Source organism: Barbus barbus (assembly GCF_936440315.1).
Source record: "Barbus barbus genome assembly, chromosome: 11".
Classification (NCBI taxonomy): Eukaryota; Metazoa; Chordata; class Actinopteri; order Cypriniformes; family Cyprinidae; genus Barbus; species Barbus barbus.
Window position 1 is genome coordinate 6,304,054 of NC_136739.1, and position 16,375 is coordinate 6,320,428.

Below are 16,375 nucleotides of genomic sequence, written 5' to 3' on the forward strand. Positions count from 1 at the left end.
GTCAGCAGAACTGCTCTTGACCATTTGGACGAGTAACCTCTCGTGGTTATTATGTTGTAAGCACATCCCGAAGTAATCTCACATCATTTGGCCATGGAAAATTTCAAGACAGACTTTATGCTGGAAAATGCTTTGGGGTCACATATTCGTTGGAAAAACAGCTAGAAAAATATTCAGGGAGCGAGTGTCCCCTCGCTTGAAATTGATAGAAAAACCAAATGCAATGAGTCAGAGGTACAATAATAGCTTCCATCTGGGACCTGACCTTAGTTTATGAAGGATAATTCCAGCATGAAAGGCCTGCAGCAAACCTGAAAATGACAGCGCTCTGAAGAACAAAGCTTCGTCCGTGTGTGCGAGAAGCTGTTCTGTCCTGCGAAGGTGTTAAAAAATAGCCAGACCAGATGAAATCACAACTAACCAAGGACAAGTTTTCTTATTTTTCTTATTTTAAAGGATAAAACTCTCTGAGTTACTGTTCTCTGATTCGTTCAGAGTGATAATGAGCAAGCACACATCCCTCATCAATCATTTCAATAGACTGACATACTTCTGAGATGGCTATTTTTTTCCTCAACTAGCTTTTTTAGTGGGTCTGACACTCTGTCATTATTAATTACAGCACAAACCACTGCCCTCCTGTTTCAAAAGGAGAAAATGTCAAGGTCACAATCCCATGAGCTGTGCCTGAAGAAAATACCTGTTACATAGTGCACACTAGTACTGCATGATATGATGAGTAAACATTTTGAATATTGCAAATATTATATTTAAATATATATATATATATATATATATATATATATATATATATATATATATATATATATATAATTATTATTTCAGAGCAAACACTTGAATATTGAGACATATAAAAGACAAAGTTTCAAAATTGTAGCTGTAGCACACACATAAATAAATAAGTAAATGAATAAAGTATATTACTGATTAAAGTATCATTATGTTTTATAATAAATAAAATGTGGTCTGGCATTCCAAACCAAGCTAATCATTTGGTCATGATGAATGAATGAATGAATGAATGAATGAATGAATGAATGAATGAATGAATGAATGAATGAATGAATGAATGAAAAAATACATTTAAATGTACATATACTAAAGAGGAAATCTGTGCTATGGCAACTAACAAGGCCAAATACAAAGCACATAGCTTTAGAAAGTTACTGAATCAGTATGTGTGTGTGTACATGTGTTCTCAGAGATTCAGTCAGATGTCCTCAAACCCTCTCTTTCTCTCTCTCTCTCTCTCTCTCTCTTTCCAATCCCTACATAAATGTGCTGTAACTAAACACATGTGACCTGGTCGATATGAGACTGTTTTCTGGGGCTTTATTATGTCACAGCCCCAGTGATTATGTGTGCTGTGCAGTGTATTTTCTGATGCCTGAGCAAATCCAGGTCCTGTCTGAAGCCCTATTTTATCCACTCATTACAGCCAATGGCCCCGACAAAGCACTGGACAGCAGACCCAAAAGCAGAGAGCCAAAAAGCAGCACATTGAGGTCACTATTTCTATTTATTGCAAGTAGGAGAGATTTGATCAGTGTGACTTACAGTAGCTGTTTTTCGGGGAGCATTGATGTGGATGGCAAAGTGGTGACTGGAGATCTCAAAAGTACCTGCATCATTGGATATTTATAGGAGTCCTTCTACTATATCAGTCATTCTGAGCACCACGGATGGGATGGGGAATTCAGAGATCGAAATACAGTCTTTGATCCAGCAGCCAGGACAATCAGCGGTGAGAATCCAGAGGTGGAAAAAACAACTCTCCGACCTCCCTGTACTACCGTTACCCAGTTACCCATGATTACTGCTTACGATTAGCGTGTACTAATTGTGCAACGAAATGAGAAATCTGCACAGATGACGATCTATTAAAGTCCCATCATCTGCTTGAGCGAGAGAGCACGACCCTTGAAGGAGGCCTCACTGCTGCATTAAGCTTTTTCAGGAGTGTTTTTAATTGTCCATCGAGGTGAGCACAAACTATCCGAACTGACTGAGCGCTCTTTAGGGACTTTCAGTCTTAGCAATCAGTGCATAAAATTAATGAGCTGTCCTGCTGCTGTGATTTGAAACAAAGCCGGGCAAGCAAACGCGTTCCCCATCTGAGCCTCATGCTTTGGGTATTGCAAAACTCAGCCTCATTATCACCACCAGCAACTCAAAGGAAACTCGAGACTCAACTGCAGCGAGACAGCAATGATATTACCACGATCAACGCACAGAAAAGTAGCAAGGACATTGGTAAAATAGTTCATGTGACATCAGGGGTTCAACCGTAATTTTACGAAGCTACGAGAATACTTTTTGTGCTCAAAAAAAAACAATAATAACATAATTGATGCAACAATTCTTCTCCCCAAGTTATCGTCTTCAGCCATTTGGGAGAATACCCCAGAACATAATCAATGTAATGAGCGTTGTTTACGTTTAGTAGACAGCGCACGCATACTGAACATAAACAAAGCTCATTACGTTGAGATTCCAGAGAGCTCTCAGATTTCAACAAAAATATCTTAATTTGTGTTCCGAAGATGAACGAAGGTCTTTCGGGTTTGGAACGACATGAGGGTGAGTAATTAATGACAGAATTTTAGGGTGAACTATCCCTTTAAAATTAAATAAATATAAGCATCTATCTATCTATCTATCTATCTATCTATCTATCTATCTATCTATCTATCTATCTATCTATCTATCTATCTATCTATCTATCTATCTATCTATCTATCTATCTATCATCTATCTATCTATCTATCTATCTATCTATCTATCTATCTATCTATCATCTATCGACACCGTACACATAATTATTTGTAATATTCTATAATCTATAATCAGCAAAAATGAATCAAAAGTGACAAATAAATGCTGTTCTTTTTACGCCTCTATGCTGATTAATGGAAAAACAGTTTTCACAAAAATATGAAGCACACAACTGTTTTCTACATTTATAATAATAATAACAATAATAAAAATAATAATAATCTTTCTTGAGCACAAAATCATCATATTACAATGATTTCTAAAGGATCATGTGACACTGAAGACTGAAAAAAATATTAATTTTATTTCAAACTGTAGTAATATTTAACAATAATAATGTTTTTTTTACTGAGTTTTTGATCTAACAAATGCAGCCTTAGTGAGAGTAAGAGGACACAAATCACGTTGACATTCCCTTTGGTGTCAAAATCGAGAAGAGAAGAGAAGAGAAGAGAAGAGAAGAGAAGAGAAGAGAAGAGAAGAGAAGAGAAGAGAAGAGAAGAGAAGAGAAGAGAACTGCCAAATTATTTTTGAACAATCCTAAACAGAAGCTTGAGCGAATTTTTTTTTTTTTTTTTCAAAGTGAGGGACACCAGTTGAACTACATCGAGACAGATGTTCAGCCGCTTTGAGGTGGTGCATCACTAAACCATATCAGCCCTCAAATCTACCTGAAAACCAAGAATTGTGTCCGTCAGGCTGTATTAAATCTACCTTTTGGCTCAGAGGTTTCCATCCAGCTTTAAGGGCTTGTTAAAATAACCCATTGCACTTTCTGCCGCCGCATTAATAAGATCTGATAACTAATCATGGATAGCGAGCACAGGGATTGTATATCTTGGTAAATCCAGCCGGAATGTAAACCATTGGCAATCTCAAAGGAGCCCCGTGGCAGCTGCGAACATGGGAAGCTTCGCAAAACAGACAGACATCCGGCTCAAATAATCCTTTTATTTGCTGTTTTAAGATCAAATTATGGTTAGAAGAATTTCACACAGATTGTAGGTCGTCGGCTCGCTCTGTTTCATTATCATAATGGGATGTAATTTCCAATCCTGGACCAATTTAACTAAACAGTGCGGTGCAGCAGCCATACAGCAAAACTCAGTGAAAATGTGAGAAAAACAACAGAGAGGTTATGATACGGTGCAATATATCCACACTCGTGGTGCTGACACGTTACAGTGGAGTCTTTCTGTTAGCGATAATGAACGTGAAAATCCACTTAAGAATCACCTCTAGGTCTGCGGCTCTACTGATGCCGATAATTAAAGTAACCTTCGTTTCATCTGTGGGAAATATATCACTTCTCGCCACAAGTTCACACATATTAACACACAAGATTGCACTTATTCACACACAAGCACACACCCACATGCATTTTCGCATTTGAAAAATGTTTCATTTGCATTTAGAAAGCAAATCCCTTTAAAAATAATATAGGGACATTAAGCTTCTCACATTCTTGCAGGGCTAGTCGATATATAGTAGTAAAAATGTCTTATTTGAAGACTTCTCTTCCATATTCATGAATTTGAATATTTATGTATTTACTTGAAATAATTGTTAGTGTAATTTTTATTTCTAATCAGAGCAACCATAGAAAAAATACAATTAAAATCTAGCTCAAATAATCTAATCTAGCCATGTTTTCTGTACTGTTTTTTCATGAAATGAACATGACAGAGAATGATTTTTATTCATATAAACCAAAATAGCAATGCATAATAATAAACTGCAATGTTTACTCACACAAATTTTTACTAACATAAATGGAAAATTGGGTACTTCCAACAATATTTTTGCCTGTTGGTGGAAGTTGCCCCACTTTGTGCCTAATATTAAATTTTTTATATTTTAGCATTTTTAAATGATGATATAAACAATGTGTTAAATCTGAATTTTGAACCAATTCACTTAAACTGAAAGTGTGATCTGAATCAATCTGCTACTAAAGTTTCATTTATTCATCATTATGCAAAAATATATGACAAACTCTCCTCAAAATCATCACAATATTGTCATTTGTCACCATCAATTTCACTATGAATATATTTCTGTGCTTGTTTGTAGGGCTGCAAAAATAGTTAACTGCCAAAAATGTGTCATTATATGTTGATAATAAAATAAAATAAAATAATTGTTGTTGTTATTGTGATATTTTTAATATATTTAATTAAACTGCATACATATTTAATTAAATTGCTTGTCTTTGTGATTTGATAATCACACAAAATTGATCGTGCAGCCCTAACTGTGATGCTACAAAAAAGCCTAACGCTTCTTCTTCTTCTTCTTCTTCTCCTTTATTTTATGTAAAACCTCAAAACCATCCTAGTCTTATTCTAAATCCTTATTTTTTGTTCTCAGATGAACTGTGTGCTGCTAGATCAGATATTGTAACCAAACGCCTAAAACTTACAGTTTTAACTCTTCTGCATCTCAAATGAAACTTCTCAATCCAAACATTTACAAAGGCATTATCCAGGAACCGCATGCAGCAGTTGAACTCCACAAAGACAAAAGGCCATTAATTATTTAAGAGGTGCTCCCTCAGTGAAGCATCAGAACCCACTATATGACTCATCCATGCTTGAAGTGATGAAATGGAGGTCTGCACTCCTCAAAATATCTCTGTCAGAGTCACACTCGGGCTCCCTGCCGTAATCAATCCGTTAGCACAGCGGGCCTGCCGAGAGATTTGTGACTTAGACCCTTCCCCTGCACATGAGTGTGCGACGCAGCAGCTGTCACGCTCTGCTAATATAAGCCCTTATTAGTGTCCATTAGGCTGCACTGAAACTAATAAGAGATTGTCAAATACATCCAAACATTCACAAAACTCTTCAGAAAACAGAACACGTCAGACATGGCGAATCACGCTCTTAATGCAAAGCTTGTTGACATGATCGGGTAACATTACAGGGTAATCAGGAGCAGGAGCGGTAGAGATTTATTCATGAGATTCTAAAATAAAACAAAAATCTACTCATTAAGTGAACAAAAATGAAGCTGAGATTCATTCATTCATTCATTCACGTTTCCATTTATTCGTTCACTGATCAATCAATCAATTAATCAATATTTATTTTAGCTTCTATTAATATTTTACATTAGCTTTATATTATTTTCTCATATATTATTTTAATATTATTTTTTCATATATTATTTTAATATTATTATATTAATATTAATATTATTTTATAATTTCAGGTTATTATATTTATCTATTTTATTTTCTATTTTAATATTACTATTTATGTTTAATGTTTAATTCAGTTATAGTTTTAGGTATTTTGCAATAGCCTTTTTATATTTTCAGTTTTTTTGGGTTCATATTTTGTACTTTTGTTATGTGCTTTTTATTTGAATGTTACTATTTATGTTTAATTTTTATTTTATTTCAGTTGTAGTTACTTTCCATATATATATATATATATATATATATATATATATTCAGTTTTTTTTAGGTAATTTTATTTTAGTAATTTTGTAATATGCTTTTGATATTTCTATTTTTTATAATACTATTTATGTTAAATTCAGTTATAGCTTTAGTTATTTTGCAATCACTCTTTTTATATTTTCAGTTTCAGTTTTCTTTTTTTTTTCTTGTTTAATTTATTTTTATTTCAGTTTTAGCTATAGTTTAGTCCCACTTTTTTATTAATTTCCAGTTAGTGTAGTACTTATTTTAATTACACACCATTTGTCTATTTTCCATGTAACATTTATATTTTAATTTATTTCACCTTTATTTAATAGGTTTAGTTAACAATAACCCTGGCTCACTCATTCTTTCAAGCACTGATTCAATATTATTCAAATTCCCCATTAATTCACTCATTACTCAGTCATTCATTTACTCTTTCATTACACCACTTCATTCATCCACTCACTCAGTAACTCGTTCATTCACTCACTCATTCATGTACCTATCAAAGCCCTCCTACTGCCCTGTCATTATTATTTACATCCTAGAGACACACTGAATCACTTGACAGGCGTCTGGTTCTACACGCCACAAATGGGTGTTTGGATTGATAAATTGTATGGAGCAGTCACCTTCAGAGACATCAGTTCTACACGACTCCTGCCAAACCACAGGCTAGAAAACTAGCCAGCAAAAATGCATGACCATGCACGACTATTTGAAATGTACGGTCAGGCCTCAGACATCAGCATTTGTATTCAGTTTCACTGTGTGTTTGGCGATGGGGTAAAACAAGAAACGCCATAATCACATGTGTTTCATATAAATCACATTTGATGCATGAGGAATTAGGAGAGAAATAGTGTCTGTTTAAGCATATTAATGAGGAACTTTCAAAAGAGATCCTAAAACGGAATCCCTTGAAAAGTTAGATTCTGTGCAGTATTTAAATATTGATATTTATTTATTTATTTTACTTTAAATTTAGTCAGCATTTGTCATAGGTAAATATATATATATATCCTATTTATTTTTAGCATTTAGATTAACATACAACATTCTGCTGTACAAAAAAGAACTATTGCTAACTATGACTTTTTGCTAGAACTAATTTGCTGTAAGGTAGGTTAAGCTTAGGTATGGGGTAGATAAAGGAATCTAAGGGTGTTTTCACTCCAGGAAAGTCCACTAGTAAACTTGCTTTGGTCCGGACCAAATACAATGTTGATTTTTTTTTTTTTTTGGTACGGTTCGCTTTCACACTGCTCTTTTTGCAAGTGAACCAGAAACTGTAAACCAAACCACAAGGTCATCCATTTATTGGTTCATCCATTCAACTGTACCAGAGTTGTTTGGTCCGCACCCGAATGCGATTGCTGTATTTACACCTGCCCAAAAGATCTGTACCAAAGGGGGAAACAAACTTAAGTTCGATTCATTCGAACCAAACAAGACAAGTGTGAATACTCCCTAAATTATGGTCATGCAGGAAGTGTTTTATAAGTACTAATAAGGAGCCAGTATTATAGAAATATGCATGCTAGTTAATAGTGAGAATTTGTTCTTAAAATAAAGTATTACCTGAAGAATTGCTAACAATAATTTAAATTTAAGGATGACATCACCACAACAACACAAGAACAAGAGGTATAGTTCAGCCCATCATTGCTATGGTTAATAAAATCTCAGGAATAACAGCATACTCTACTTTTTTTTTTTAAGAGCAGCGAAAACTGTAGTGTGGTTTTGTTTTTCTCATCACTTTGCCTATGGCATGCAAGTTTCAGATGCATCTTGATGTAAACACCCTCATGACCCATTTTGCAGCTGTTCCACATATAGTGTTCCATAACAGACACATAAATACACACACAAACACAGACGTCTAACTGAACACAAGCCGGCAATCAGGGATCCTCTCACATCAAGATGAGTACAGCTGGACAGAAAGCATGGTGAAATTCGTAAACATATCGGGGTAGTGCTGGAGTCGAGGATAGACACAGAACATTTTATGAAGAGCAGAAGTGATTTCTCCAGGGAGATGGCTTAGCTCAAATAATACCATGGGCAGGACTGAAGCGCTCAAACCAGCTGCCAGTCAATCTATTATCAGCTCCTTCAACCACAGCAAGACCTACAGTACACATTTACACACCAGACAAAATGTTCTCAAGACGCTTTCACATTAATGCCTTTTGTGCTTTTTGGGGTGAAAATAGATTTCCAAATTTGCCCCAAGTCTGTTAGAAAAGGCGGTCTCAAGTGAATATGGAAAGTACATTAGAGTTCACAGTTGTTGCAAAATGCAAAACAGTCTAACTTGTGAGACTAAACCGCTATTGATTGCATTCCCATTCCTGAGCATGTTCCTGACTATTTCTCATGACTTCTCCCCTCTGAATAAATTTTGTTTGAGAGAAGCTCTGCATTCCTTCAATGAATCTGCGACAGACAAAATGTGAATGTGGTTTTGTGCATGTACATTTTGGACGGTAAAATCAAAAGGGAAAAATACTTAATCGTAAAACTACTGCACTCACATCAATGGTGCAAAAGTACTGCGGTTCTGACCCAAATACTTTAAAGAGAAAGCAAGCTGCCTTATGGGATATTCAGGATGTCAAAAATGAAAATAGAACCCCAAATGGAGTCAAACATAGGGCCCATTTTTTAAAATTTAACATTTGAAGTTACCTTTGAACCAGCTGATCAAGGTCTTCCAGGCAGATGTATTGGGGCAAGTTGGAGAAAACTCTGCAGGACGTTGGCACTCAGGAGCAAGTTTGGACACCCTTTCTTTAGAGGTACAACTTGTCACTGGGGCAGTAATCTTAAAGGACAACTTTGTGCCTTATCTACCCCTAAAGTTGCATATTGGTACCGTAGAGTAGCACCCAGGGGCGTAGCTACCAAGGTGAAAAAGGGGACAGAGTGCATCGGAGCCAGAGGCTGAGACCACCACTGAACGTGATTTTGAGAGGGCCCAATAGCAAATTATGTGCAATGGGCCCAGAATCCCTAGCATCTACACTGGTAGTACCTTAAGATATGGAATGAAAGAATGCAGAGTAGTATCTTAGGGTACTCCTACGAACCTTTAAGGGGTGAATAGTTAACCCTAAGTAAGGGTACTGACCCAGGGATAAGATGTTGTTCCCCTAACGGTACGATATTTCCACAGATATTTTCCTTTAGACTGCTCTGTGATTTACATTTACACCCAAAACTGTAATATTCTGAAAGTAGTGCGAGACAAAGAAAGATTGCCAATAGATTCTCTTTTTCATCAGTTTAAAATGTAATATATAAGTATAAGTCCAGAAAGAGAATCTGTGTTTTTAGACTCTAAAAATGTCGACATAAAGCAGCGAATGTCTCATATGCTTCACATCAAACACACACTTATCCCTCTTCAATGACTAACTTACATCTATTTGTGCGTCAGATGAGGTGATGCAGAGAAGTGTTTCACAAGCTTAACTGCTTCAAGCTGCCCTTTAAGGGGGTCTGCACCACAGATCTCCTCTGTCCTCGCTTACAAAAGACTCTCATATTCCTTTCTCCAAAGCACGGCTGACAGATCAGAGGTGTGTCTGTATCTGGAAAGAATCCATTTGAACTCTGAGCGCGGGACAGATACTCAACTCACCATGGAGTTTAGAAACATTACAGACAATGAGCAGCATAAACAAATGAATGGTATTCCAGGGACACACTCAGTTGTCCCATTTAGAGCCGCTGTCTACAGAGCTGGTGCTAGTACATTACGCTGATGAAAGGAAGAAAATGGGCCGTGAAATGAAAAAGGCACTGTAAGGAGAAAAGTGTGCGTGTGAGAGAAAAACTCTACCTTGGCAAGCGACTCCCCGTTCTTCGTATCCTATGTTGCACAGGCATTTCCCAATGGGCACCAGCCACTCTCCCTCGGTACTGCAGTACATTTTTGGCGGATCCTCCTCTCTGGAATTGTTGACGCATGAGCCTCTAACCTCCACGAGCGACTGAGAGTCCGTGGGTACCGTATCGGGAAACATAGCCAGGTTCCTCACAGTGAAAGGGCATTTTTTAAAGTACACCCGCACCGAAACTAGGGCCACGCAGGCTCCCACGTCCTGGAAAGCCAGGTAAAAGCCCTTCTTAGTCATGGGCCCCACTTCACGGACCTCTGTGTTTAACTTCAAGATACGGTCGCCCAGGTCCATCTGAGTAAAGCTCTCATCGGCGGCGATGGTGTCTATTTTGGAGAACTGGTGCTCGCGAAACTTACTTCCCTGGTCTTCATCAGTCTCCAGGTAATGCAAGTTGAACGTCTCTTTGCAGGTCAGGACCATGGGAATGCTGTTGCAGTCTCTCAGGGTAAACTTGAGCTCCACATAGATCTTCTGCGCAGAATTGCGAGGAATCCAGTTGGTCCTCAACCAGTTGTTCTGGCTGTATTCCATCACGTTGCACACCTGGAAGGTCCGGATGGGTGTGTAGTGCTCATCTACGCCGCTAATTTCCTCCCACTGCAAAAAGAGAAAGAAGTTAATCAAATCTATTCCGAGAGAAACGAACGGCTACTGTACTCCTGCATTTCAACAGAACCGAGACGAATGTAAAACACCTGAGAGGCGAGGTTATTTATTTCTCAAACGCATTTGGAATAATGAATCGTTTCAAATTAATTTCTCCCCTGTTCAGATAATTAATGTGGGACATAATTAACGAGGCCCTCCACTCTGAGTTCTCTCCCTTGTAAAGCGAGCCTGACAAATCATTTCATTTTGTGACTAAGGGTGTCCGAAGCCACAATGTGGCCAGAAGTCTTGAGGTTTAACGTACACAAAGCAAAATAAATGATGAACTGAGAGGCAGTGTTTTCTATTACAATAATGGAGTACTATATGTCTCTCCGTCAAGCTGAAGTTTATAAAAGCCCTTGGCTGAGTGAGACAAGGCCTCTGGAGTGGCTGTGAGCTGTTCATTACCCGGCAGAACAAGTGTTCCCTCAGACTGAAGAATTGGCTATTTGTGTTTCAACTGCGAGAGTGCTTAATGAAACACCCTAAAAGGAGCTTTTTTTCAGCACGTTGTTAAGATCTCAAGAATTTAATATATTGTTTTGCATCTTATTGTTTAGATACACAGCCTTTATTTTGGAAGTAAAGCAAACTAATTCACTGACAGTTGGAATTCCATCCACATATTTTAATGAACATTTTGCACATTGCACATTTCTAAATATTAAGCCTAAAATGTCACTATTGATGAGGATTGCATGATTTTTTGAATGATATCAGTCTTTAAAAGCAAGATATTTAAGGTGACCCTAAAGTATACTTGCAATAGTACCACTGTAGCACAATCAAATATACTTCAGTATGTCTTTAGATGAATTTCAGAATTACTTCTGCACAATTAAAGTGCATTAAGTACAAAATTAGTTGTTTCAATTTAACAGATTTCAAGTAAACCATTTTAGTATAGTAAAAGTACAATTGCATGGTATTTTATTAAATACATAAATATGTGAATATGTGAATACTATATACTTGATAAGACAACGTGCATAAACTACAATGAAAAAAATAAGTAATCAAAAAGTCAAGTGACTTTGCCTTAAGTCATGTGGCTTAATATTTCACCCAGATATTTACAATTTTAATTTAAAGACAAGGGCAGGGCTGAGCAGAAGATCATGATGTTATTTGATTAAAAATTGCATGGTCGTTTTTTTTTTGTTAGTTTTTTTTTTTTTTTTTTATGAACTGCAACACATGCATGGATGGATCTTTCACAATAAGTTCAATAACATGAAATTAGACAATAGATGTACATTTTCTTTCATGTCACTTTTTTTTTTTAAACTTCATTCCAGAATTAGTTTTAACTTGACCTCTTTTTCAGCTGGCTCACCAACAGTTAAGCGATAGCTATTCCAGTCCAAATCGTTTTTTTTTTTTTCTTCTTCTTCACATTTTAAGCTGATTAAGAGAAAATAATTGGAATTCTGCAGAATGGATTTAAACATGACAAAATGTGTCGAATGGAGCTGAGAACAATGCACTTAAACTGCTAGCTGAAAGCATTATTAAATTAGCCAAACCATTTAATAAATGAACAAGCAAAAGGTAGTACAGTATTTTATGAATAACATGTTTCCCGATTCTGCGTAAATCTGCGATAAAGCAGGATCTAAATAAGGTGTTATGATTACAGAACAATGAAATCTGCATCTGATATTGTATTTATGAACTTGCGAAGTGAACAAATATGATGCAAATTGAAATAAATCAGTGGAGATTTCAGCCGGTCATTTGTCTCAGCTGCATTTTGTGAGTTATTTACTTGCGTTCACCAGCATAGCCGATGCTTCAAATGAAGTCCAGGTGCCTGGGCTGTACCACATTATCAAACTGGATAGAGAATGACTGTACTGAAACCACGGCTGCCAAAATAAATGAAACGTCATATACGATGTGTAAATCACACACACTTGAGAATAGTGTATTACATGGACTGTCTGCTGCCATGAATGACATCAACATAGACCAAGCCAATCTCTTTCAAATAACTTTGCTTTATAACACATACCACCCTGTTATAGAGAGGGAAAAACTGTAAAAGCCCTGTCTGGATATCTCTTTTACGGACAGCAGCTTCTAAAGGCTGCATTGATTTCTCTAAGAGCGATTGGACTGTATTTCCTTCTCCACAGCGGGAGACGTCAGGCCTGCGCTTTGCAACTTTACACTCGACGGGCAGACCGAAGATGACTTTAGGTTTCTCTGAATATCACTTTACAATAATAATCCCCCTCCAGCAAGGAAAGCAGCAGAGAAACGAGGAAATCAGCAGTTGGTACATTTGGCAGGGCTGCGGCCCAACTCCCCCCTGTGTACACTCTGTGTGCACACAGGCCAACTGGTACTTTAAACTAATAGATTCCCTGGCACTTGTGGACAAAGTGGAGCAGAGCTTATGTTTCAGACAGATATGTAATAAAATTATAATCCTCCTCTCGGTCGTATTACAATGGAATTGCATTAGTTAGCGGAGACTGACATATACTGCTGGCTTTCGCTGGCATCGCATGCACATTTCCTGAATAGGTGCACACGGTTTCTCTATCAAATCTCGCTCTCTTCATTATGACGGACAAAATTAGAGCGGATTCTGTTCGGGAAGACTCCATTAGAATCTGAACGCCGGGATTACAGAGAGGGCATGGAGGAAAAGACACACTTATGTGTACACAGGAGATCTAGCAAAGGAAATGAGTATCTGGAGGAGATGGCTGCTCGCTGTCAACTACACATTTGTACTAATTGACACAAACAAAGCTCTGACTGAGCTCAGAAAATTGTGCTCGGAGGGCTCGATACCACTGCAAATACACTTTGTTCAAAGCTTGAGTGGAATAAAAGTTACACAGTTTAACTAGAGATAAACTAATGCTAGCTTTTGTTATCCATTCCTAGCAAATGTTTTTCTCTTTTGGAAACCATCTAAATTAAGTTAACATTCATTTAACCGACTCAGTAACACTGTTGGGGAGCAACTAACTAAAATAGCAACCCAAATGACCTAATTACAATTTTTGGTAGCATAACAGTAGCTTTGCTGCTTTGAAAAAGTGCAGCTTTTCCAGTAGCAGTGACAAAACACTAGATCACTGGGTTTGATCAAAGTGTATTACAAAATGATTTAATGCTCGAGCACACTGTTGAAAAATGTTCTCTCATATACAGATGGGAAGTATGATGCATTTTATTGAAATCACTTCATGTAAACAAATTGGTCAAGAAAAAAAAGCTAGCAAAATGCTAGCTAATAAATATTACCCTGGACTACAAAACCAGTCATATGTTTTTTTTGTTTTTTTTAAGAAATTGTATTTATATCTGAAAGCTGAATAAATAAGCTTTCCATTGATGTATGGTTTGTTAGGATGGACAATATTTAGCCGAGATACAACTATTTGAAAATCTGGAATCTGAGGGTGCAAAAAAATCTAAATACTGAGAAAATTGTCCAAATGATGTTCTTAGCAATGCATATTACTAATCAGAAATTAAGCTTTGATATATTTATGGTAAGAAATTTACAAAATATCTTCATGGAACATTATCTTTACTTAATATCCTAATGATTTCTGGCATAAAAGAAAAATTGATTATTTTGACCCATAATGTATTTTTGGCTATTGCTACAAATATACCCCAGCGACTTAAGACTGATTTTGTGGTCCAGGGTAACAAATACTACTCTGATCCCTTGTTAAAAAAGTATATACTTCAGCATACTTTAAAAACAATATGAAAATAATTGACTTCAAAAAATATATTTAAGTGTTACTTCTAATGACTTTGAAATTTGGTTAAAGTTTACTGCTGAATGTACTGACAAGCATTTATGGTAAATTATTAAACAATTAATGTCATTTCTATTTATGTCATGTATTTAAACATATTTGTAATTACACATTTATATTGATTACATTGCAATTTACTACATTTAAAATATATTCGTTTTAAATGTAATATTGAATAACAAACTACCATAAAAATTACAATTAAACTAAATAAGTGACCTTTTATTTCATTATTATTGTCTGCAAGTACAGTTTCCTAAAGTATACTTTAAAGAGATATAGAACACTACAAATGCACATTCAATACAATTAAGCACACTTCTTTTTTACATGTGAAAGAAAGAAAGAAAGAAAGAAAGAAAGAAAGAAAGAAAGAAAGAAAGAAAGAAAGAAAGAAAGAAAGAAAGAAAGAAAGAAAGAAAGAAAGAAAGATATTTTCTGACGTAATTAAAAAAATGCATTGCCACCCTACATAGAGTTAGTGTAGATAGCTACTTGTTGATTGGTTGTTGTGCTGCTAACTACTTAAGTGTAGCTTACTAAATTACTTTAATTTATGTGCAGCTTGTATTTTGAGAAGCTACAGCTTCAAATCAGCTTACCAACACCGTTCAAGAGGCATAAACTCATCCATATTAAATTACAAAGAAATATACCTCCCAAACTAAATTGAAGACACAAATCACTCCAAAAAGAAAACTGACAAAGACTTATGTTAATATGTGAGCCCTCCCCATTCCCACAATACAGCAGGAAACACTAGAAATGACAAGTGCTTTACCATCTAAGATTTCTTGCACTAGGTCCCAGCGACAACTGTACCCTATCAGTCAATACCTTTTCATCACAGCTTTTACCACAGAGGAACCATAACACATTGTGTGCTGCCCGCTCACCCCACTGCGGCCATATGACGTGCTAATCCACCTTTATAGAGGGGGTTTTCTTTGCACTTTGTACAGCTGGAAGCCTTTCACAGTTTCCTTTCGGGGGGGGAAAAACTAAATGAGTTTTAGCATCATGTTGGAAATATTGTCTTTCGCTGCAGGCGCTGGCAGAGTGTGACTTCAGAGACGCATAATGAAAATTTTGTGTTTGCTGTCTGTTTTGTCTCGACGCAGCAGATCTTCTGGCTTCTACTCCAGATTTTTAGAGACCAAAATAAGACTAGGAAGTAGGTTATTAAGGAATGCTGATGAAGTTTGAGTCAAAGCAATCTGTTTAATATTAGTTTTATTGCTTTGAGTTTTCATTTTTAACTCAGCACAGATGACTTATTCAGTTGTTATGAATAATCTATTGTTTTGCATTCATCAAATTACAAATAAAAATAGAAAAATTAAGAATTTTAGCAATTAATTAATCCATCTATCTATCTATCTATCTATCTATCTATCTATCTATCTATCTATCTATCTATCTATCTATCTATCTATCTATCTATCTATCTATCTATCTATCTATCTATCTATCTATCTATCTATCTATCTATCTATCTATCTATCTATCTATCTATCTGTCTGTGCTTGTGTGTGTGAGGAAAAGGTGAAATATTACTCAAAAATAAATAACTGTAATTTATTTTGTTACTGTACTGAAGCCAACAAAATTGGTTTAATATTTTCTGAAAAAAATATTAACTTTATAATAAAGTGTCTCTTTTTTCCACCCGCTGTTAGATAAGGTGAAATGTATAAACCAGAAGAGATTTTAAAATGTATAAATAAAATATAAAATGTATATATATTTTTTATTATTATTATTTGTGTTGCATTTGTCACAATACA

General features: G+C 36.0%; 1 protein-coding gene across 1 annotated transcript in view; it reads right to left on the reverse strand.

Moving 5' to 3' along the window:
- The window catches only part of LOC306877180 (ephrin type-A receptor 3-like), a 127,364-nt gene that overhangs the window by 98,960 nt on the left and 12,029 nt on the right, over window positions 1-16,375 (reverse strand). The window contains exon 3 of the mRNA XM_079428757.1: window positions 10,083-10,740. Coding sequence (XP_079284883.1) covers window positions 10,083-10,740 — 658 coding nt within the window. The remainder of the gene's footprint in view (window positions 1-10,082; window positions 10,741-16,375) is intronic.